The sequence below is a fragment of the Leucopleurus acutus genome (genome assembly GCF_964270905.1).
Source record: "Leucopleurus acutus genome assembly, chromosome: X".
NCBI classification, from domain to species: Eukaryota; Metazoa; Chordata; class Mammalia; order Artiodactyla; family Delphinidae; genus Leucopleurus; species Leucopleurus acutus.
The window spans coordinates 92,835,962-92,859,940 of record NC_139148.1 but is presented as its reverse complement, the minus strand read 5'-3'; the positions used below and the strand labels follow the sequence as shown (position 1 = coordinate 92,859,940).

Genomic DNA, 23,979 nt, shown 5'->3' with positions numbered 1-23,979 from the left:
AGAGTCATATACCAAAATGTTCATTGCAGCTCTATGTACAATAGCCCGGAGATGGAAACAACCTAAGTGTCCATCATTGGATGAATGGATAAAGAAGATGTGGCACATATATACAATGGAATATTACTCGGCCATAAAAGGAAACGAAATTGAGCTAGCTGTAATGAGGTGGATAGACCTAGAGTCTGTCATACAGACTGAAGTAAGTCAGAAAGAGAAAGACAAATACCGTATGCTAACACATATATATGGAATTTAAGGAAAAAAATGTCATGAAGAACCTATGGGTAAGACAGGAATAAAGACACAGACCTACTGGAGAATGGACTTGAGGATATGGGGAGAGGGAAGGGTAAGCTGTGACAAAGCGAGAGAGAGGCATGGACATATATACACTATCAATCGTACGGTACATAGTTAGTGGGAAGCAGCCGCATAACACAGGGAGATCAGCTCCGTGCTTTGTGACTGCCTGGAGGGGTGGGATAGGGAGGGTGGGAGGGAGGGAGACGCAAGAGGGAAGAGGTATGGGAACAAATGTATATGTATAACTGATTCACTTTGTTATAAAGCAGAAACTAACACACCATTCTAAAGCAATTATACTCTAATAAAGATGCAAAAAAAAAAGAACATACAGTGGAGAAAAGAAAACCTCTTCAATAAGTGGTGCTGGGAAAACTGGACAGGTACATGTAGAGGTATGAAATTAGAACACTCCCTAACACCATACACAAAAATAAACTCAGAATGGATTAAAAACCTAAATGTAAGGCCAGACACTATCAAACTCTTAGAGGAAAACATAGGCAGAACACTGTATGACATAAATCACAACAAGATCCTTTTTGACCCACCTCCTAGAGAAATGTAAATAAAAACAAAAATAAACAAATGGGACCTAATGAAACTTCAAAGCTTTGGAACAGCAAAGGAAACCATAAACAAGATGAAAAGACAACCCTCAGAATGTGAGAAAATATTTTCAAATGAAGCAACTGACAAAGGTTTAAGCTCCAAAATTTACAAGCAGCTCATGCAGCTCAATAACAAAAAAACAAACAACCCAATCCAGAAATGGGCAGAAGATCTAAATAGACATTTCTCCAAAGATGATATACACATTGGCAACAAACACATGAAAGAATGCTCAACGTCATAAATCATTAGAGAAATGCAAATCAAAACTACAATGAGATATCATCTCACATAGGTAAGAATGGCCATCATCAAAAAATCTAGAAACGATAAATGCTGGAGAGGGTGTGGAGAAAAGGGAACACTCTTGCACTGTTGGTAGGAATGTAAATTGATACAGTCACTATGGAAAACAGTATGGAGGTTCCTTAAAAAACTAAAATTAGAATGACTATACGACCCAGCAATCCCACTACTGGGCATACATCCTGAGAAACCCACAATTGAAAAAGAGTCATGTACCAAAATGTTCATTGCAGCCCTATTTACAATAGCCAGGATATGGAAGCAACCTAAGTGTCCATCAACAGATGAATGGATAAAGAAGATGTGGCACATATATACAATGCAATATTACTCAGCCATAAAAAGAAACAAAATTGAATTATTTGTAGTGAGGTGGATGTACCTAGAGTCTGTCATACACCATGAAGTAAGTCAGAAAGAGAAAAACAAATACTGTATGCTAAAACATATATATGGAATCTAAGAAAAAAAATTTAAAAAGGTCATGAAGAACCTAGGGGTAAGATGGGAATAAAGACACAGACCTACTAGAGCATGGACTTGAGGATATGGGGAGGGGGAAGGGTAAGCTGTGACAAAGTGAGAGAGTGGCATGGACATATATACACTACCAAATGTAAAACAGATAGCTACTGGGAAGCAGCTGCATAGCACACGGAGATCAGCTCGGTACTCTGTGACCACCTAGACGGGTGGGATAGGGAGGGTGGGAGGGAGGGAGACGCAAGAGGGAAGAGATATGGGAACATATGTATATGTATAACTGATTCACTTTGTTATAAAGCAGAAACTAACACACCATTGTAAAGCAATTATACTCCAATAAAGATGTAAAAAAAAAAAAAAGAAAATCTACGAACAACAAATGCGGGAGAGGGTATGGAGAAATGGTAACATTCTTGCACTGTTGGTGGGAATGTAAATTGATACAGCCACTATGGAGAACAGTATGGAGTTTCCTTAAAAAACTAAAAATAGAATTACCATATGATCCAGCAATCCCACTACTGGGCATATACCCAGAGAAAACCATAATTTAGAAAGACACATGGAACCCAATATTCATTGCAGCACTATTTACAATAGCCAGGTCATGAAAGCAACCTAAATGCCCATTGACAGACGAATTGATAAAGAAGATGTAGTACATATATACAATGGAATATAACTCAGCAATAAAAAGGAACAAAATTGGGTCATTCGCAGAGACGTGGATGGATCTAGAGACTGTCATACAGAGTGAAGTAAGTCAGAAAGAGAAAAACAAATATCGTACATTAACGTATATATGTGGAACCTAGAAAAATGGTACAGATGAACTGGTTTGCAGGGCAGAAATTGAGACACAGATGTAGAGAAGTAACATATGGACACCAAGGGGGTAAAGTGACAGGGTGGTGGTGGTGGTGGTGGTGGTGTGATGAATTGTGAGATTGGGATTGACATGTATACACTGATGTGTACAAAATTGATGACTAATAAGGACCTGCTGTATGAAAAAATAAATAAAATAAAATTCAAAAATTAAAAAAAAGAGTAAGAAATGACAAAAATCTGGAATGCGATAAAATAAGAAATGTTTGGAAAGGTCATGGATTCAGTTTAATAAATTATGGTGTATAGAGCAAGGGAGATAAAATAAATAAATAAACAAATAAAGTGATGTAAGGGAAAAACCTACAACCAAGATTACTCTCATTCAGATTTGATGGAGAAATTAAAACCTTTACAGATAAGCAAAAGCTAAGAGAATTCAGCACCACCAAAGCAGCTTTACAACAAATGCTAAAGGAACTTCTCTAGGCAAGAAACACAAGAGAAAGAAAAGATCTACAATAACAAACCCAAAACAATTAAGAAAATGGAAACAGGAACAAACATATCGATAATTACCTTAAATGTAAATGGATTAAATGCTCCAACCAAAAGACATAGACTGCCTGAATGGATACAAAACCAAGACCCGTATATATGCTGTCTACAAGAGACCCACTTCAGACCTAGGGACACATACAGACTGAAAGTGAGGGGATGGAAAAAGATATTCCATGCAAATGGAAATCAAAAGAAAGCTGGAGTAGCAATTTTCTTATCAGACAAAATAGACTTTAAAATAAAGACTATTACAAGAGACAAAGAAGGACACCACATAATGAGCAAGGGATCAATCCAAGAAGAAGACAGAACAATTGTAAATATTTACGCACCCAACGTAGGAGCACCTCAATACATAAGGCAAATGCTAACAGCCATAAAAGGGGAAATTGACAGTAACACAGTAACAGTAGGGGACTTCAACACCCCACTTTCACCAATGGACAGAGCATCCAAAATGAAAATAAATAAGGAAATACCAGCTTTAAATGATACATTAAACAAGATGGACTTAATTGGTATTTATAGGACATTCTATCCAAAAACAACAGAATACACTTTCTTCTCAAGTGTCCATGGAACATTCTCCAGGATAGATCGTATCTTGGGTCACAAATCAAGCCTTGGTAAACTTAAGAAAATTGAAATCAGATCAAGTATATTTTCTGACCACAATGCTATGAGACTAGGTATCAATTACAGGAAAAAAACTGTAAAAAATACAAACGCATGGAGGCTAAACAAAATGCTAGTAAATAACCAAGAGATAACTGAAGAAATCAAAGAGGAAATCAAAAAATACCTAGAAACAAATGACAATGAAAACAGCACGACCCAAAACCTATGGGATGCAGCAAAAGCAGTTCTAAGACGGAAGTTTATAGCAATACAATCCTACCTCAAGAAAGAAGAAACATCTCAAATAAACAACCTAACTATACACCTAAAGCAATTAGAGAAAGAAGAATAAAAGAACCCCAAAGTTAGCAGAAGATAAGAAATCATAAAGAGCAGATCAGAAAGAAATGAAAGAAACAATAGCAAACATCAATAAAACTAAAAGCTGGTTCTTTGAGAAGATAAACAAATTTGATAAACCATTAGCCAGACTCCTCAAGAAAAAAAGGGAGAAGACTCAAATCAACAGAATTAGAAATGAAAAAGGAGAAGTAACAATTGACACTGCAGATATACAAAGAATCATGAGAGATTACAACAAGCAACTCTATGCCAATAAAATGGACAACCTGGAAGAAATGGATAAATTCTTAGGAAAGCACAACCTTCCAAGACTGAACCAGGAAGAAATAGAAAATATGAACAGACCAATCACAAGCACTGAAATTGAAACTGTGATTAAAATCTTCCAACAATCAAAATCCCAGGACCAGATGGATTCACAGACGAATTCTATCAAACATTTGCAGAAGAGCTAACACCTATCCTTCTCCAACTCTTCCAAAATACAGCAGAGGGAGGAACACTCCCAAATTCATTCTATGAGGCCACCATCACCCTGATACCAAAACCAGACAAAGATGTCACAAAAAAGGAAAACTACAGGCCAATATTTCTGATGAACATAGATGCAAAAATGCTCAACAAAATACTAGCAAACAGAATCCAACAGCACATTAAAAGGATCATACATCATGATCAAGTGGGGTTTATCCCAGGAATGCAAGGATTCTTCAATATATGCAAATCAATCAATGTGACAGATCATATTAACAAACTGAAGTATAAAAACCGTATGACAGGGCTTCCCTGGTGGCGCAGTGGTTGAGAGTCCGCCTGCCAATGCAGGGGACAGGGTTCGTGCCCCAGTCCGGGAGGATCCCACATGCCGCGGAGTGGCTGAGCCCGTGAACCATGGCCGCTGAGCCTGCGCGTTGGGAGCCTGTGCTCCGCAACGGGAGAGGCCACAACAGTGAGAGGCCCGTGTACCGCAAAAAAAAAAAAAAAAAAAAAAAAAAAAAAAAAAAAATGCGACAATCTCAATAGGTGCAGAAAAAGTGCTTTTGACAAAATTCAACACCCATTTATGATTAAAAAAACACTTGAAAGAGTAGGCATTGAGGGAACCTACCTCAACCTAATAAAGGACATATATGACAAACCCACAGCCAACATCGTTCTCAATGCTGAAAAATTGAAACCATTTCCTCTAAGATCAGGAACAAGACAAGCGTGCCCACTCTCACCACTATTATTCAACATAGTTTTGGAAGTTTTAGCCACAGCAATCAGAGGAGAAAAAGAAATAAAAGGAATACAAATTGGAAAAGAAGAAGTAAAACTGTCACTGTTTGCAGATGACATGATACTATACATAGAGAATCCTAAAGATGCTACCAGGAAACTACCAGAGCTAATCAATGAATTTGGTAGAGTAGCATGATATAAAATTAATGCACAGAAATCTCTTGCATTCCTATACACTAATGATGAAAAATCTGAAAGAGAAATGAAGGAAACACTCCCATTTACCACTGCAACAAAATGAATAAAATACCTAGGAATTAACCTACCTATGGAAACAAAAGACCTGTATGCAGAAAACTATAAGACACTGATGAAAGAAATTAAAGATGATACAAACAGATGGAGAGATATACTATGTTCTTGGACTGGAAGAATCAAGATTGTGAAAATGACTATACTACCCAAAGCAATCTACAGATTCAATGCAATCCCTATCAAACTATCAATGGCATCTTTCACAGAACTAGACCAAAAAATTGCACAATTTGTATGGAAACACAAAAGATTCCGAATAGCCAAAAAAATCTTGAGATAGAAAAACGGAGCTGGAGGAATCAGGCTCCCAGACTGCAGATACTACAAAACTACAGTAATCAAGACAGTATGGTACTGGCACAAAAACAGAAATATAGATCAATGGAACAGGACAGAAAGCCCAGAGATAAACCCACACACATAAGGTCACCTTATCTTTGATAAAGGAGGCTAGAGTATACAATGGAGAAAAGACAGCCTCCTCAATAAGTGGTGCTGGGAAAACCAGACAGCTAAATGTAAAAGAATGAAAGTAGAACACTTCCTAACACCATACACAAACATAAACTCAAAATGGATTAAAGACCTAAATGTAAGGCCAAACACTATCAAACTCTTAGAGGAAAACATAGGCAGAACACTCTATGACATAAATCACAGCAAGATCCTTTTTGACCCACCTCCTAGAAAAATGTAAATAAAAACAAAAATAAACAAATGGGACCTAATGAAACTTAAAAGCTTTTGCACAGCAAAGGAAACCATAAACAAGATGAAAAGACAATGCTCAGAATGAGAGAAACTGTTTGCAAGCAAAACAACTGACAAAGGATTAATCTCCAAAATATACAAGCAGCTCATGTAGGTCAGTATCAAAAAAACAAACAACCCAATCCAAAAATGGGCAGAAGACCTAAATAGACATTTCTCCGAAGAAGATATACAGATTGCCAACAAACACAGGAAAAGATGCTCAACATCACTAATCGTTAGAGAAATGCAAATCAAAACTACAATGAGATATCACCTCACACCAGTCAGAGTGGCCATCATCAAAAAAAAAAATCTACAAATAATAAATGCTGGAGAGGGTGTGGAGAAAAGGGAACCCTCTTACACTGTTGGTGGGAATGTAAATTGGTACAGCCACTATAGAGAACAGTATGGAGGTTCCTTAAAACACTAAACTAGAACTACCATATGACCCAGCAATCCCACTACTGGGCATATACCCTGAGAAAACCATCATTCAAAAAGTCATGTGCCACAATGTTCACTGCAGCACTATTTACAATAGCCAGGACATGGAAGCAACCTAAGTGTCCATCGACAGATGAATGGATAAAGAAGATGTGGCACATATATACAAGGGAATATTACTCAGCCATAAACAGAAACGAAATTGAGTTATTTGTAGTGAGGTGGATAGACCTAGAGTCTGTCATACAGAGTCAAGTAAATCAGAAAGAGAAAAACAAATACCGTATGTTATCACATATATATGGGATCTAAAAAAACCAAAAAATGTTCTCATGAACTAGGGGCAGGATAGCAATAAAGACACAGACGTAGAGAATGGACTTGAGGACATGGTAGGGGGAAGGGTAAGCTGGGACAAAGTAAGAGAGTAGCATTGACATATATACACTACCAAATTTAAAAGAGCTAGTGGGAAGCAGCTGCATGGCACAGCTGCATGGCACAGATCAGCTTGGTGCTTTGCAACCACCTAGAGGGGTGGGACAAGGTAGGTGGGAGGGAGGCGCAAGAGGGAGGGGATATGGGGATATACGTATGCGTATAGCTGATTCACTTTGTTATACAGCAGAAACTAACCCAACACTGTAAAGCAATTATACTCCAATAAAGATGTTAAAAAAGAAAGTCCATGCTACCCAAAGCCATCCACAGACTCAAGGCAATCTCTATCAAAATTCAAATGGCACTTTTCATTGAAATGGAAAGAAATCCTAAACTTCACATGTAACCACAAGAGACCCTGAATAGACAATGAAATCCTGAAAAAGAACAAAGTTGAAGGCATCACATTTCCTGATTTCCACCTATATTACAAAGTTACAGTAATCAAAACAGCATGGTACTGGCATAAAAATAGACACACAGGCTAACAGAACAGAGGTGAGAGCCCGAAATAAATCCACATATATATAGTCAACTAATATCTGAAAAGGGAACCAAGACTACTCAATGTGGAAAGAACAGTCTCTTCAATAAATGGTGTTGGGAAAACTGATTATCCACATGCAAAAGAATGAAATTGGACTGCTATTTTACACCATGCACAAAAATTAACTCAAAATGAATTAAGGACTTAATCATAAAACTCCAAACTATAAAATTCCTAGAAGAAAATATAGGGGAAAAAGTTCCTTCATATTGGTCTTAGCAACAATTTTTAAGATAGGACACCAAAAGCATAAGCAAATATCAATAAGTAGGACTACATAAGGTTAAACAGCTTCTGAAAAGAGAAAGAAATAATCAACAAAATGAAAAGGCAACATATAAAACAGAAGAAAGTATTTGCAAACCATAAATCAGATAAGGGATTAACATCTACAACATATAAGGGACTTTACACAACTCAACAGCAAAAAACAAAACAGAACAAAAAAACCTGATTAAGAAATGGACAAGGGACCTAAATAGATATTTTTTACAAAGATATACAAATGGCCAACAAATACATGAAAAGGTGCTGAACATCACTAATCATCAGGAAATGCAAATCAAAACCACAATGAGGTATAATTACACACCTGTTAGAATGGTTATTATCAAAAGACAAGAGTTAAGTGTTGGCAAGAATGTGGAAAATAGGGAGCCAAAGCGCACTGTTGTTGATGATGTAAATTGGTACAGCGCTATGGAAAACATGTATGGAGGTCCTCAAAAGATTAAAATTAGAACTACCACATGATTTGGTAATCCCACTTCTGGGTATATATTCAAAGGAAATGAAGTCACTATCTTGAAGAGATATCTGCACCCCTATGTTCATTGCAGCATTGTTCACAAAATCTAAGACAAATCTAACTGTTGACAGATGAATGGATAAAGAAAATGTGGTGTGTGTATATATGTGTGTATGTATATGTATGTGTGTGTATATATATATATATATATATATATATATATATATATATATACACACACACACAAAGGATTATTATTTAGCCATAAAAAGGAAGTTCTGCAAGGTGCAACAACATGGATGGACATTGAGGGCACTACACTAAGTGAAATAAGTCAGACAGAGAAAGACAAATACTGTATGATCTCACTTATATGTGGAATATAAAATAGCCAGCTTTATAGAAGCAGAGTAGAACGGTGGTTTCCAGGGGCTAGGAGTAGGGGAAATGAGATGTTGGTCGATGTGTACAAACTTCCAGTTTATATGAAAAATAAATTCTAGGAATCTAATGTACAGCATGGTGACTACAGTTAACAATATTGTATATTTGAAAGTTGCTATGAGAGTAGAATTTAAATGTTTTCACTACAACAACAACAAAATTGTAATTACATGAGGTGGGGGATATGTTAACTAACCTTACTGTGGTAAACATTTTAATATATGTGTATCAAATCATCACATCGTACATCTTAAACTTACACAATGTTATATGTCAATTATCTCAATAAATCTGGGGGGAAAAAAAGAACCCAGCAGTTCCTTACACACATAGTTGAAGTTTAACAAATATTTGTTGAATTTTTAAAAATTCAAAAAAAAAATAAATGAGGTATCAAACCACAAAAAGATATGGAGGAACCTTAAATGCATATTGCTAAGGAGTCAGTCTGAAAAGGATACATATGGTATGATTCCAACTATATAACATTTTGGGAAAGGCAAGAGTATAGAAACAGTAAAATGATCAGTGGTTACCAAGCGTTGGGGAGAGGGATAAACAGGTAGAGCACAAGGGATATTTAGGGCTGGGAAATTATTTTGTATGATACTATAATGGTACATATATTATGTATTTGGCAAAAGCCATAGAATTGTACACCACCAAGAGTGGATCCTAATGTAAACTATGCACTTTAGTTAATAATGTATCAATACTGGTTCATCAGTTATAACAAATGTACCATACCAATGCAAGATGTTAATAATAGGGAAAACTGGGCATAGTAGAGGGTGGGCGGGTGTATATAGGAACTCTGTACTTTCTGTTCAATTTTTCTGTAAACCTAAAACTGCTCTAAGAAATAAAGTCTATTAATTAAAACGATTTAAAACAGGAAAGTATGACAACTATGTCCCATCAAATAGAGAATATCAACAAAGAGAAATTATTAAAACAAAGAATCAATCAACAATGTATGAAGGATTTCAATTTCTTCACATCCTCCTCAACATTTGTTATTGTCTGTCTTTATTATTAGAGCCACCCTAGTGGGTGTGAAAGGGTCTCTAATTGTGGCTTTGATTTGCAGTTCCCTAATGACTATTTACGTTGAAGATCTTTATGTGCTTACTGGCCATTTCTTTATCTTCTTTAGAGAACTGTATATTCAAATCCTTTGACCGTTAAAAAAAATTAGATAACTTTGCCTTTTATTTTTGAGTTGTAAGAGTTTTTTATATATTCTGGATAGATGTCCCTTATCAGATATATAATTTGCAAATATTTTCTCTCATTCTGTGTATTGTCTCTTCACTTTCTTAATGGTATCATTTGTACAACAAACATTTTTAATTTTGATGCAGCCAATTTGCATATTTTTTCTTTTGTCGTGTTTTTATGTCACAGCTAAGAAAAAAAGTGCCTAATTCAAAGTCATGAAGATTTACTCTTATGTTTTCTCTAAGAGTTTTATAGTTTTAGCTCTTACATTTAGGTCTTTGATCCATTTAGAGTTAATTTTTGTGTATGGTGTAAAAAAAGGTTCAACTTTATGTTTTTTTGTATATGTACGTGGATATCCATTGTGCCCACACCATTTGTTGAATAGACTGTATTTCCCTCTTTGCATTTATTTGGCACTCTGTTGAAAAATCAATTGACCAGGGACTTCCCCGGTAGTGCAGTGGTTAAGAATCTGCCTGCCAATGCAGGGGACACAGGTTCAATCCCTAGTATTGGAAGATCCCACATGCCGCAGAGCAACTAAGCCTGTGCGCCACAACTACTGAGCCTGCGCTCTGGAGCCTGCGCGCCACAACTACTGAGCCCATGTGCCACAACTACTGAAGCCCACGCACCTAGAGCCCGTGCTCTGCAACAAGAGAAGCCACTGCAATGAGAAGCCCGCACACCGCAACAAAGAGTAGCCCCCACTCGCCACAACTAGAGAAAGCCCACACGCAGCAACGAAAACCCAACACAGCCAAAAATAAAATTAATTAATTTAAAAAAATCAACTGACCATAAATGTAAGACTTTATTTCAAGACTCTCAATTCTATTACACTGATCTATATGTCTAACCTTACACCAGGATAATGCTGTCTTGTTTACTACAGCTGTGTAGTAAGTTTTGAAATTGAGAATTGTGAGTCCTCCAACTTTGTACTTCCTCTTGAATACTGTGTTAGCTATTCTGGGTCCCTTGCATTTCCACATTAATTTTATGATCTCCAAAGCTTTACTCTGAATACATATCAGTTACCCAGCTTCTGTGGATTGTAACTATACCAGAAGTCTGAAGTTACCACTAGAGGTACTAAAAAAAGGCTCACTTAACATCATCCCTTTCAGTTTGGTAGCTTAAGAAAGATGAAAAGAATGTCCATGACTAAGGTGGAGGAAAAGTAGAAGTTTAGGGTAAAGCAGTCCAGTAGTATTTCACCTTGAAACCCAAGAAGCCAACAAGACCTAGAAGGGTTGGAAGTTAAGAGGATTCAGGGAAAGTTTAAAAGGAGTATTCAAATCAATGTCTGAATATAAGGGTAGGACAGAAGAATCTTACAAAGGAAAAAACTATTAGTGAGTATACGTCCTATATTACAACACTTTTCTTTTTTAAAAAGCTTGTTTTGACAAGTCTACTTTACTATTAATGTTACATTTTGCTGTTCTAATGAGGGATTATGTTTTTGCAAAACCGATTTAAAAATTCATGGCTGGAGTCTGGGTCTCAAGCAAAGTACATTCCCTTAAGTTAGGCCATATGACTGAGGAACCAGTTTATCTATTAGTAGTATATCTAAACTACAGGAAAAGTAGCCAAGAAGGAAAAGAAAAATTAACCCTTAAGTTATGAAACCCCAAACATCAATATATAAAAGGGATGACAAGTGTGCTGCTTCTATCCATGATTACCTTTTAAGTATTCACAAAAATCACATCAACATATTCACCTTCAAAGATACTGGTTTAAATCAATTTAATATTTGAATTGTTTGAAGAGCATAATAAAGTATTCAGGAAACTAAGCTTAAATTACTTAACTTTTTTTTTTGGCTCTGGCTCTTTTGAATGGGAGGATTTTACCCCATGGCCATACCAATTTTATATATCCATTTATTCGGGTGCTCACACTTGTGACAGTTATAAATTTGGCACTCATCAGACATTTGGTGCCTGAGCAAAATCCAATCACATGAGGAAGCAACACAGGTTGTTAAGTCTATTCTTAGACTTGGTTTGGTTTTTGGTATCTGCTATTGACTTTAGAAATAGCATATGGCTTCTAAAGGTGAAGAAAAGGCAGGGTAAAGATTAATATTTCTTTATGTGTAACTTTTCTACAAACTATTAGATTTAAATTAGAATATCTCATGAACTCAGCATAATAATGATGGTTGGGGGCCAGAGTTGACCTGTAAAATAAAAAATTACAGCAAAAATACAAGGAAATACTTCTCTTAGATATCAGAAGCTTATCTTAAAATAGGCTCCTGTTCATAGCATGTAATTTTAAATTAGCGCTAATTTTATTTTTAATAAAATTTCTGATTTCCTAACATTGAAATAAATCTACTCCACACAGCCTAATTTATATTATAGTTACAGAAAACATATTACTTTATTCTTATTAAGGCAAACAAACACCAGTTGTGTGGGTTAAACTATTATTCTTATCTGCATTATTGTGTAGGATAAGGAAGCCATTACTTCTAATTTTAAAAACTTAGAAAGATAGGGCTGGTTATGAGAGCTAATGAAACAAGTATGTTTATATATGCTTTGATAATCTGTAGAAGATATTTGCCCTTCTAAACACTTCAATGCATACATAGCTCAACTTCTACGTCTTCTTGACATTCTATAGTTCCTATGAGCCACTTATAATGTAGTCTCAAAGCATCAAGTAAAGGATCTTTAGCAGTATTTTCCCTCTTAGGCCACTTTGCTTAAAATTAAGCTAAAAGGGCCCACTTTTCTTTCATTTTGTATAGTTTTGAAAAATTACCATATCTGGTAATATTTCTTGAGTATATGTGTTAATAAAAAAATTAAAAATTAATGTGTTTTCTAAGCATTTGATTAGAATTTTTCAAAACCCATGTATGCACCCAGATTTTAACATAACTTAACAAAATGTGGAGAATTTTAATTGACATATTTAAAAATTTAGACAGAACTGGTACGTACGTACAATCCCAATTGTTTCTGGGAGCATTTGTTCTTTGTATCACATTTTGATGTACTCACAGGAAAAATTTCCTAGTCCTTCCTGTATTCATATTTAGATTCGTTGATTTAAATTTCTTTGAGATTTAGAATAAAAAGTCTTGTTGTTTGTGTAAATTTTACCAGATTTGGTAAAATTACAGAATATAATTTTTTTGTTTTAGTATGCTAGGTATAGCTATAAAATAATGTAACTACAATATCTGTCATTTAGAAATCAAATGGAACCAGCTCCTGTTTAACAAGCTCTCTCTTTACTATTTTAAAAAATGTACTATAAATAAAGCTAGACATATACAGATAATACTAAAACAAGTTAATATTCTTCTTCATTGCTAAGATAAAAATCTTCAGGGAAAATAGAATGTTATGACAATTTTAAAAAAATACATTTCCAAGGACCCAGTATACCAACTGGTATTTTGTACATATCTTTATTAAAACCTTTAAAAATGGTTAAGAGAAACTAGAAAGCTTAGAACTTTGACATACATCTGAAAAGATGGTAAACATTTTGAAACAAAATCCTTTCTTAACTGCTGAGCATATCCAACTATTAGAGGGGCCTGAGAGTTTTCAGGGGAAAAAATTCCAGTTATTCAGGTTTAAGAGACACAGATAAATTACAGAAGGAAATATAAGCAGAGCGTTACATCCAACATACAGACTGAATCTGAAATGGACTAGGACAGAAAAACAAAAGTGAGATAAGCAAGAATATGGGAGCAAGACTGATCAGATTTTACTTATGTCCTCACATCAAACTATGGTATATCCTGGGTATATATTTGAAGAGAGTGAAAGATTAGTAAATTGGGGCAAGAAAACTCTTAATGGCCAACATGAAAGTTCTGTGTCTGGAACTGAGATACACATATTTTTTAAAATTATGTTTTCATTGTGCTTTTCTATTATCAAAGGAAGAGTTAGTCTTGTCAATCCTGCATTCTAATTGACTTAGCATAATATTTTCAGTCTCTGCTCTGGAGAAAGAAGTAAAAGCCTCTGTAATCCAATCCAAGTAAAATAATATAGCCAGTAAAGCCAATGTTGATTTTTTCTTTGAATTTTTAATTAAAATATAAGTAGTGGGGGCTTCCCTGGTGGCGCAGTGGTTGGGAGTCCGCCTGCCGATGCAGGGGACGTGGATTCGTGCCCCGGTCCAGGAGGACCTCATGTGCCGCGGAGTGGCTGGGCCCGTGGGCCATGGCCGCTGAGCCTGCGTGTCCACAGCCTGTACTCCGCAACAGGAGAGGCCGCAGCAGTGGGAGGCCTGCGTACGGCAAAAAAAAAAAAATATATATATATATATATATATATATATGTAGTTATAATGTGATGTTTTATCAATCTATTAAAACATGAGATTCCTTGGCATTGAAAAAGAAAATTAATGTGAACTGAAACTATCTACATTTCCATAAAAAACAAACATCAAAATCAGGCTTTTGATCACCCTCTCTGCCAAGAATATTTGTCTTCTCTAATATTTTACTAGTAAATAGATATGTCACTATTTTGCTTTGGCCTAGATTATGCAAATAAGGCTGACCTACTTGATGTTAAATAAAAAGATAGATTGTCTCTCTACAGCAATAAGAGGAAAGTCCTTCTTCAATGCCTTATTGAATTCTCAAATATAGTTTGAGTTGTTAAAAGCCATGTTATGTGAAAGTACAAGGAGTGTATATATGATAAATAGCAAATATAGTAAGAAAGATCAAATGATAATAATTTTTTTAAAAGTCTGAGTTCCTAAAAAAAGATAAAGTCCTTAATTCTCACTTTTGCTTTATGATGTGCCTTAGAGAATATAATTTCTTTGGTATTCATCTTTCAAAAAAACTCAACCTAAGTATAAATAGGAAAGGTACTATGAATTCCTTTTGAAAGTATGGACCACACAAAACACAAACCTTTTTATCAAAATGACTTGATTGCTAGATACTTACCTCTGTGCTAATATCGTGATACTGAGTTGAAGCTGCCCCGCACTTGAGCCAGAGTTTTGCCACCAATTGCTCAAATTCTTTAACTTCACTGAAGCGAAAAGCTGTTTTTCCTTTGATGCTAATGATGACAGATTTGCTGGAATCATTTGTCTTATCTATAGCTAAGACCTGGGGGATGAAAACATAAATGAATCGCATTTTCCCTTGTTACTGACAAGGTCAGGCAAAATGTGTTTAGCTTATTTTTTTGTGGCTACAAGTTTTGGTCTGTGGTAGGACTTAGTAAGAAATAGACTTTGGGTACTAGTTGTACCACTAATACAAGCAACCTTAGAGCAAGATATTTCACTTCTAAAGGAAAAGTTTAACTAACATGTAACCTTTAAAAATGACAATACAAATGTAAAAATTCAGGGCCGCAATATGGACAATTGATTTCTGACTTACACAAAAGCTATCAATTCTATTCTTTCTGACCATGTGTATCAAATATGATAGTATAAATTTTGGTATCCATGTCATAAACATCTGAGTGATCATGCTCCATGTTGAGTCATCCCAAACCCTTATCTTGTTTATTAATTTTTAATTTTTTTCTCTTTTCATTTTCAATAAGAGCTGTAAGGCTCCTATCCTAGTACTCTTATCCTCAGGAATGGTACTCTTACCCTGAAGAATATAACTGCACTTAAAAATTATTATTTAAAATTACTAAAAGGATGTTGCATATTGAGTTTTTAATAATTTACAGAATTAAAGGGTATTTTACTCTGTGAATGGTAACATTTTTGAACTAAAAACTGATATGTAACTAAATTTATTTTACCTCTCGTAATGGAATGATTACACTACATAGATTGCCATCCTGGCTAGCAAAGCAGATATAGTTTTCTGAGATGCACATTTTTCCATGAGTGTTGAAGTGGCTGAATGGTACCCATAAGAAACATTCGTGTACTTCTTTCAAAGTCTCTTCTTTGGGCAGCCTAAAAAAAGCATTAAACTGCTCACTGTGGGCTCGATTTTCCAGACCTCTATAGGAAAGAAAAAAAGGGGGGGCTCAAATGATGACTTCTAAAGGATACACATGTCCATATTGATTAATCTAAATGCACTGTAAAGCAGAATGATTAAGCACTACATGCTATGTTCTTCAACAAATTATGAAATGGAAGAAACACTGATTCCTAACCAATTTATTTTGTTTGTTCTCTTTTCCAATTTTGTATTATTAGTAGTAGATTACAATGCACAACAGTTAGAGGTGATGTAGGTCTTCAAACCATCTATTAAAGGGTGATTTTCTGGAAGATTACTATATTATTATATATTCATAACATGTGAGTATGGCTAAAATCAATCTTGGCAGACAATAATTTTTACATCTGGTTATCAGAAAGTCAAAAGAGTTACCCAGTTCAAACAAAATAAAATAATGAAAATTTATGGCATCAAAATTTAGATGGGAAGACTAGTACATAAAAATAATATTAAAGGGGCTTCCCTGGTGGCGCAGTGGTTGAGAGTCCGCCTGCCGATGCAGGGGACACGGGTTCGTGCCCTGGTCTGGGAGGATCCCACATGCCGCGGAGCAGCTGGGCCCGTGAGCCATGGCCGCTGAGCCTGCATGTCCGGAGCCTGTGCTCCGCAACGGGAGAGGCCACAACAGTGAGAGGCCCACGTACCGCAAAAAATAAATAAATAAATAAATAAATAAAATTAAGTGAAGCACAAATGTAAATGAATATTTAAAAAATTCAAAAGTAGAGGCAAGATAAAACAACACTTCTTGCACAGTATTGGGCACAGAATGGGTGTCAATAAATACAGATGATTTGTTAACTGATACATAAGTATATAATAAAAAACAATTGCTTAAAATAGTAGTTTTTCTAGAGGCAATAAACACTTGTGCTAAGCAGCAATGCCATCTGCGGTAGTGAGTAAATTATGCAAGTTCTAACTCAAAGCCAACAAAGTTAAAAACTAAATTTATCCTTCCAGCATATACTATTTGAATATGTGGCAGTTCACCATGTCTTTCAAAAATAATTCTGATAAATATGAACAGAGAACCACATTAATTTTTACCTCACTTAAATTGTAATTTGGTGGGCTATTTCACTATTACTTAAAAGGATAAGGACTTTTTACATGAATGAAAAGATGTCCATGATACATTATTTTAAGGGGGAGAAAAAGCAGATTGTAGAATAATATGTGATGTTTAGGTCCCCTCCATGCTTTTGGCAAATAGTTTTAATTCATGCATTAAAAGGCCTGGAAGGATATACACTGAATTTAGCTATTGTAATACATATTTGTAAAAACAATAAGCCAAAGCAATAAAGATACTCCAGTTTATAAAAAAGTCATTTGGAGACTAAGTCTAAATAAGCTATTGTTCTTTTTAACTTACTAGAAAAAAAGATTTAGATATATACAATTTTCAATAGGCTCTTTTAAAACTGCACATAGACAAAAATGAATTTCCTATACCTCATTTAAATACAGACTTGGTAATGAATAACTCATTGATAGCTGGCCTTTTAGAATATTTTAAGGGAAATAAAATGGCTAAAAATGTTTGTTTATGGTGGCCAATCAAAACAACCTACAGGGCTTCCCTGGTGGCGCAGTGGTTGAGAGTCCACCTGCCGATGCAGGGGACACGGATTTGTGACCCGGTCCGGGAGGATCCCACATGCCACGGAGCGGCTGGGCCCGTGAGCCATGGCTGCTGGGCCTGCGCGTCCGGAGCCTGTGCTCCGCAACGGGAGAGGCCACAACAGTGAGAGGCCCGCGTATAGCAAAAAAAAAAAAAAAAAATTCACCTCACTGATCTATTTCCAGAAAAGCAGAAAGGCTCACAAAGGAACCCTTATGTATATAGCTTTTAGGAATGGTTTAAGAATAGGCAAGAGGAACAACTGTACCCAAGTTAGGGCTATGTAGCAATCACACAACCATCCAGGTCACTTGTTCTGGTCTATCCATAGGACTGCAGCTTAGGTTTGTCTCATTTACACTTTCCCATGCAGTCTATACCCTCATCCTCCTTGCCAGAAGTGGTTCTCACTAGCTATTTCTGGATCCTCTCTGCCCTCCCTCCCCTTTGGCATGCTCAGCTCACTTCAGTCAACTGTTCTGAGTGTTGAGCAGGATGAAATGGCTCTGGTCCGTTTCAGCAAACCAAATATAGTGGCAAACAGCTACCAGACAGATACTTCTGATGCAGGCATTAATAATGATTAACATTTACCTAGTGCTTTATATTTTACAAAGTGCTTTCAAACGTTATATTGCTCATTCCTCACAAGTGCTCTCTGAGGTACAAATGACTGCTGAGAAAACTGAGGTCCTGAGAGATTATGACTTGTCCCAGGGTTTCTCTACTCTCATTCTGAAGTGCATGTTCCATTGACTCTACTAACTTACCCTTTTAATAAAAAATGAAGCTGTTGGTGGTGGGGGGGATGGTGGGAGATGGAAATATTGGGAGTTTGGGATTAGCAGATGCCAACTATTATATATAGGATGGATAAACAACAAGGTCCTACTGTATAGCACAGGGAACTATATTCAATATCCTGTGATAAACCATAATGGAATGGAGAGGATACTATTTGTGAAATGCACATGAATAAACTAAAAAAACCCACACATCTATGATTATTCCAAAGAAAAACTATCATATAACATAGAACAATTAAATTTTTTTAAGAACAGTTAACTTTTAATGCTATTCAATGCTACCATTCTTTGGTCAAACAATACTTAAAAAGTAAATATTAATTAAGCTTTGAATACCTTTTAGTAATTTGTAGAGGATCATCAAGGATTGGGTCATTATCAAATGTTTCCTTATCAAAAATTCTTTTTATAGCATAGTTTGCCAGCTGTTCCATAAGAAGGTATGTTTTGTTAATATGCAAAAACATTGAAAAGTAGTGATTCTCTCCTTGGGAACACACATGAATACTCTCTGTCAGTATGACATTTGAAGTCTTTTCAAGTTTTGAGACCGCATCCCAGGAGATAATGAGTTTTACTGCAAATAAGAATTATAAACAGATATGATTAAATTTCTCAATGTTGATTCATATTTATCAATCAGGTCTTTCAAAACAATAGTTAACCACTTGAAAAATGCTATGAACAACTAAAATATTTTAGAGTTCAAGATATTAGTTAAAATTTTGAAGCATAACAATGAACATACAATAATTGGTGATCCTAGGAACAGATATAATTTTAAATAATTTTTAATTTTTTCTGATTTGATATTTAAACCTGATATTAAATTTGATATTTTAATTTACACAATTATATAACCATTGGTGTAAAAGCTATACATCTGCTATGAACAGTACTGTTTGATTCTTCTTTGTAGCTGTGAGCCATTAGGTACTATGATTACTATATGTATATTGTATGTTTAAAACAAGTATTAAAACAGATTAAAGAAAGTAGGTAGTTTAGAACAAGTGAAAGAAAGGAGTCACATGCTAGATCACCATCATCATTTAATATTCATTTGTCTCCCACAATATGCAAGGCATTCTATACACAATTCTAATGGTTCTTATGTTAAACAACCAGTCTTAAAAGTATTCTTTCCCTAGATGAAGTGAACTTTTTAATGTACAGTTTAATTACCCTTAATATCTATCCTATTACTTTATATGCAACCTAACACCACCACAGAGTTGATAGGTCAGTCTGCAAGTTCAAAGTCATAGTAAGCAACAGAAACCACTTACTTTCTGATCCCAACAAAAAAGAATAGAAGCTCAGAAAGTTGGTGCTAAGATATAGCCAACCCTGACAAGGAACCCGTCCTTTCCAATAACTGCACGAGTAATAGGTCACTAACTTTTCCTGCTCTGGTAAACCAAAACATTTTTCAAATTTCAAAAGGGCTTCTCGAAATTTCTCAGGGTCATCTTCTTTTGCAAAAGAATGTTTTCCCTCTTCAGCAATTAATCCCTAAAGGAGACAAAATATTTTCTGAAAATTAGTAATTACCTACCAACAAAAATACCTCTCACATATTTAAACAATTCATTGAATAAAACTGTGTACACACACACACACACACACACACATGCATGTGCACACACATCTCTTAGGACAGAGGTGAGCAGATTTTGTTTAATTTTGTAATTAGGCTTTTTCTAATGCCTCACAAGGAGCTACCACAAATAGAGGTGCTAAATATTATTTTGATTGAGTGAAGGGTTCATTCAAACTGCAAACGCAAAAGATTGTGAAATGAAAATATCCCTAATAGCACTCACAAGGGCACCAAAGACTAACTGCTAACTTTACAATGTCTTTAGTTCTGATTCTGATATTCATATATGTGCTTCTGCCAATCCTGAAAGGTGGCAGTAAAACAATGACCTGCCATGCAGCTTTGATCCTCAAATAAGAGGGTCAAAGACTTTAGTATTCCATCTACAAAATATATCCATATCACTTACTCTTATCTTTCCTTGTACAAAATTAGTAATATCTTCATTAGAATCAAACACAGACAAGGTCTTCATGATATTTTGTTCTAACCATTCCCAATGTTTGGTTATTTCTTCTCTGTTGGCTCCTGATTCATAATAAAAGAGAATGAAAGACTCAAAGAAAACTCCACACACAAAAAACTGCTCTTGATATTTATAAGCTTAGTTTTAAAAGAAATAAAATTATATTTGCTCATTTTCAAAAATGATCATCATAAAAGAATAAGGGTACTACATTTATTCTCTATTTCATCACTATATGTGGGTAGGAACACTATAAGTAGAAAGGATAAAATATTTAAGGAAAGTGGAGAAAAGTAAATACAACTCATGAGAAAAGATATAAAATTCTGCAAACAAGGTGCCAGTAACTGGTGCCTACGGTAACCAGTTCTTTTAAGAGAATATATAGAGTACCAAAATATAAATAAACATAATTTAATCTTTGGCCTTCAAATAATACAGTCAGTACTGTGCCTATCTGTGTGACTGAAAACAGCATGCACATGACAATCCTATGCACACTGTGTAAATGTGGATTTCAACTGTGGCAACTCTTTCTCAGAAAGTATGAAGCCTTTGCTCAGAGTCAACTCCTTCATTAAAAGGTCTATTCAACTTAAAGAAATTTTATGAAAGAGGTTAGAAATCCTGTAGCAAGGTTAAATCCTTGTGACCTCCTGCATCAGTGTTAGGTGGTTTATTGAGGGTCAGACTAAATACTACACTTAGCTCTGGGTTGCTTTGGCTTGAAGAACATTTCAATATCTATCAATTTCCCCCTATAACCCACATTCCTTTAAGATCTCTCTAGCACTGCAGATTATACAAATCTCATTCAAAAGAAATATCCTGACTTCTAAGTACGTTTTATAATATATGGAAGAGTGATACATTAAAAAATTTGACACTGCAAAATCGCCTATTTCCTACAGTTCAGTTAGAATTGTATTCATGTTTCTCAAGTCATCATACCATGTGTAATATCTTTCTTTAATGAACAACAAATAAAAGCCATGGGGAAATTTTAAGGCCTTTATTTTGGTCCTTTAGGTATAAAGAAGCTTCATTAGTAGGTAACTACTATATTTCTGTATCAGGTTAATTTGGGGGAATAAGTTGTATTATCATCCATTTTTTTAAGTAAAAATGATAATTTTTTCTAAATAATTTCTACCAACGAGATTTAGAGTTGAGGTTATAGACATCTCATGATGTCAGCAGGTGTAATATCTTCTGCATTTAGTTTAAACAGCATTCAATTTAAAAGAGCCAGGAGAAAACACTCACCAGAAACACTAAAGGAAGTTTAGAAGGAGATGCACAAAACAAGCCACACATTTTAAAAAATTAATTGTATGCTGTATGTTTACACATATGAACTGTCCAGAAATTGACAGGCTTTTAGTTTTTAAAAAAGTATGTATACTTAAGAGAAGAGGGGGGAGAAGGGAGAAAGAATGAGAAAAAGGCAGCCTTTCAACATTAAAAAAGCCACAAATCTCCGATTCTAATTTAGACCAACATTGTAATGGCATCATAAAAGAAGTAAACTGTCACTGTATTTTTTTTAATTTTGAGTTTCTTTGTTAGGAAGAACCATCCTAATTCCTTTTCTACTACAAAATATATATGTGGAAGCATCTGAACCACCCCAGCATAGATGAATATGTAGCATTATGTGTAAGATATCCCTTCATATTTCAAGGATATGGTGCCTTTTGCGAGAAAGTGGGCGTGTAACTAAAAAAGGTTCAGATTTTTAGGCTTAAATTTTCTTAGGGATCAACCTTTAAGTTTTGAACTTGATTCTCCTCATCTGAGTTATTAGAGATGAAACAAAGTACTTCATGGGGGAGGTTCTCATCTTCCTAGCAGTTGGGTTAAGCAGGAGAGGTATTGGGTTAGCCAAAAAGTTCATTTGGGTTTTTCCATAAGATGGTATGGAAAACCCAAATGAACTTTTTGGCCAACCCAATAAGTTGAAGAAAGGAGTCATACAGCAGTAGCACTAAGCAAAATTTACTCTGAATCAGCACTGCTGGAACACATGCTTTAGGTCCCTCACGTTAATGGATTTTTAAAAAATAATTTATAATCCTTCTTAAATAAATAGATATCTTTCTAGTCTCTCAAATAGAGCTGCACATTTAACTCGTTTCTAAATCAAAACAACTGGGGAGATTCTATTCCCATATAAGTCATTACAGAGTATTGAGTAGAGTTCCCTGTGCTATACAGCAGGTTCTTATTAGTTATCTATTTTATATATAGTAGTGTATATATGTCAATCCCAATTTCCCAATTTATCCCTCACCCCCCCCCCCGTTTTCCCCTTGGTAACCATACGTTTGTTTTCTACATCTGTGACTCTATTTGTAAATCAACTATACTCCAATAAAAATCAATTAAAAAAACAACAACTGGGAAGTATAAGTAAATTTAAATATTCAATTTCTTAAGATCCTTATTTGTTTGAATTCCATGTTTTAAAAATCATACTCACCACAAGCAATTGACAGGTAAACTTGAGAATCTGGTGTCTGATGTAGGATGCGAAATGGAGCTACTTTAGCAGTGGAGTCTAAGACTGAATCCAGAGTCCCAACCAGAAGCCCTATTGCAATAAAGAGACTGTTGAAACAAGGATTTTACAAGAGATAAAATCAATATCGCTTCATATGACTAACAACCAATGTTTTTTTCTTTTAATTTCTAGCCCAAAGCTTCCTTATAGAGATTTTTCTTAAAGAAAAAATATACTCAGAACGAAGAGATTATGCTGCTCCAATGTCAGTAGTTCTTGAAAATATTATCTTTCAATAAAAGAATAAGTCAGGTTCAGTTGTCTAAACCTCATGATATATTTGCAGCACTTATTTACCTCCTTTACAAGGTTGTGTATAGAGCAGATAAGAATGTAGATTCTGGGGCTTCCCTGGTGGCGCAGTGGTTGAGAGTCTGCCTGCCGATGCAGGGGACACGGGTTCGTGCCCCGGTCTGGGAGGATCTCACATGCCGTGGAGCGGCTGGGCCCATGAGCCATGGCCGCTGGGCCTGCGAGTCCGGAGCCTGTGCTCCGCAACGGGAGAGGCCACAACAGTGAGAGGCCCGTGTACCGCAAAAAGCAAAACAAAACAAAAGAATGTAGATTCTGGTACCAGAGATTACCTAGGTTTGAATCCTGGCTCTGGTACTTACTTGTGTCAGCTTGAGCCAGTTGTAATTACGTTTTCTTCATCCTCATTTGTAAGGGGGTAAAAATGGAGCCCACCAC

General features: G+C 35.5%; 1 protein-coding gene across 3 annotated transcripts in view; it reads right to left on the bottom strand.

Moving 5' to 3' along the window:
- TBC1D8B (TBC1 domain family member 8B) overlaps positions 1–23,979 on the bottom strand; it is an 83,796-nt gene that overhangs the window by 45,061 nt on the left and 14,756 nt on the right. For 2 of the 3 annotated variants that reach the window (XM_082864628.1, XM_082864626.1), the window contains exons 2-7: positions 23,209–23,319; positions 20,670–20,788; positions 19,947–20,172; positions 18,994–19,234; positions 16,010–16,217; positions 15,184–15,351 (exon numbers count right to left, since the gene is read on the bottom strand). In XM_082864628.1, coding sequence (XP_082720754.1) covers positions 15,184–15,351; positions 16,010–16,217; positions 18,994–19,234; positions 19,947–20,172; positions 20,670–20,788; positions 23,209–23,319 — 1,073 coding nt within the window. The remainder of the gene's footprint in view (positions 1–15,183; positions 15,352–16,009; positions 16,218–18,993; positions 19,235–19,946; positions 20,173–20,669; positions 20,789–23,208; positions 23,320–23,979) is intronic. The other variant, XM_082864627.1, reaches the window with a different exon arrangement.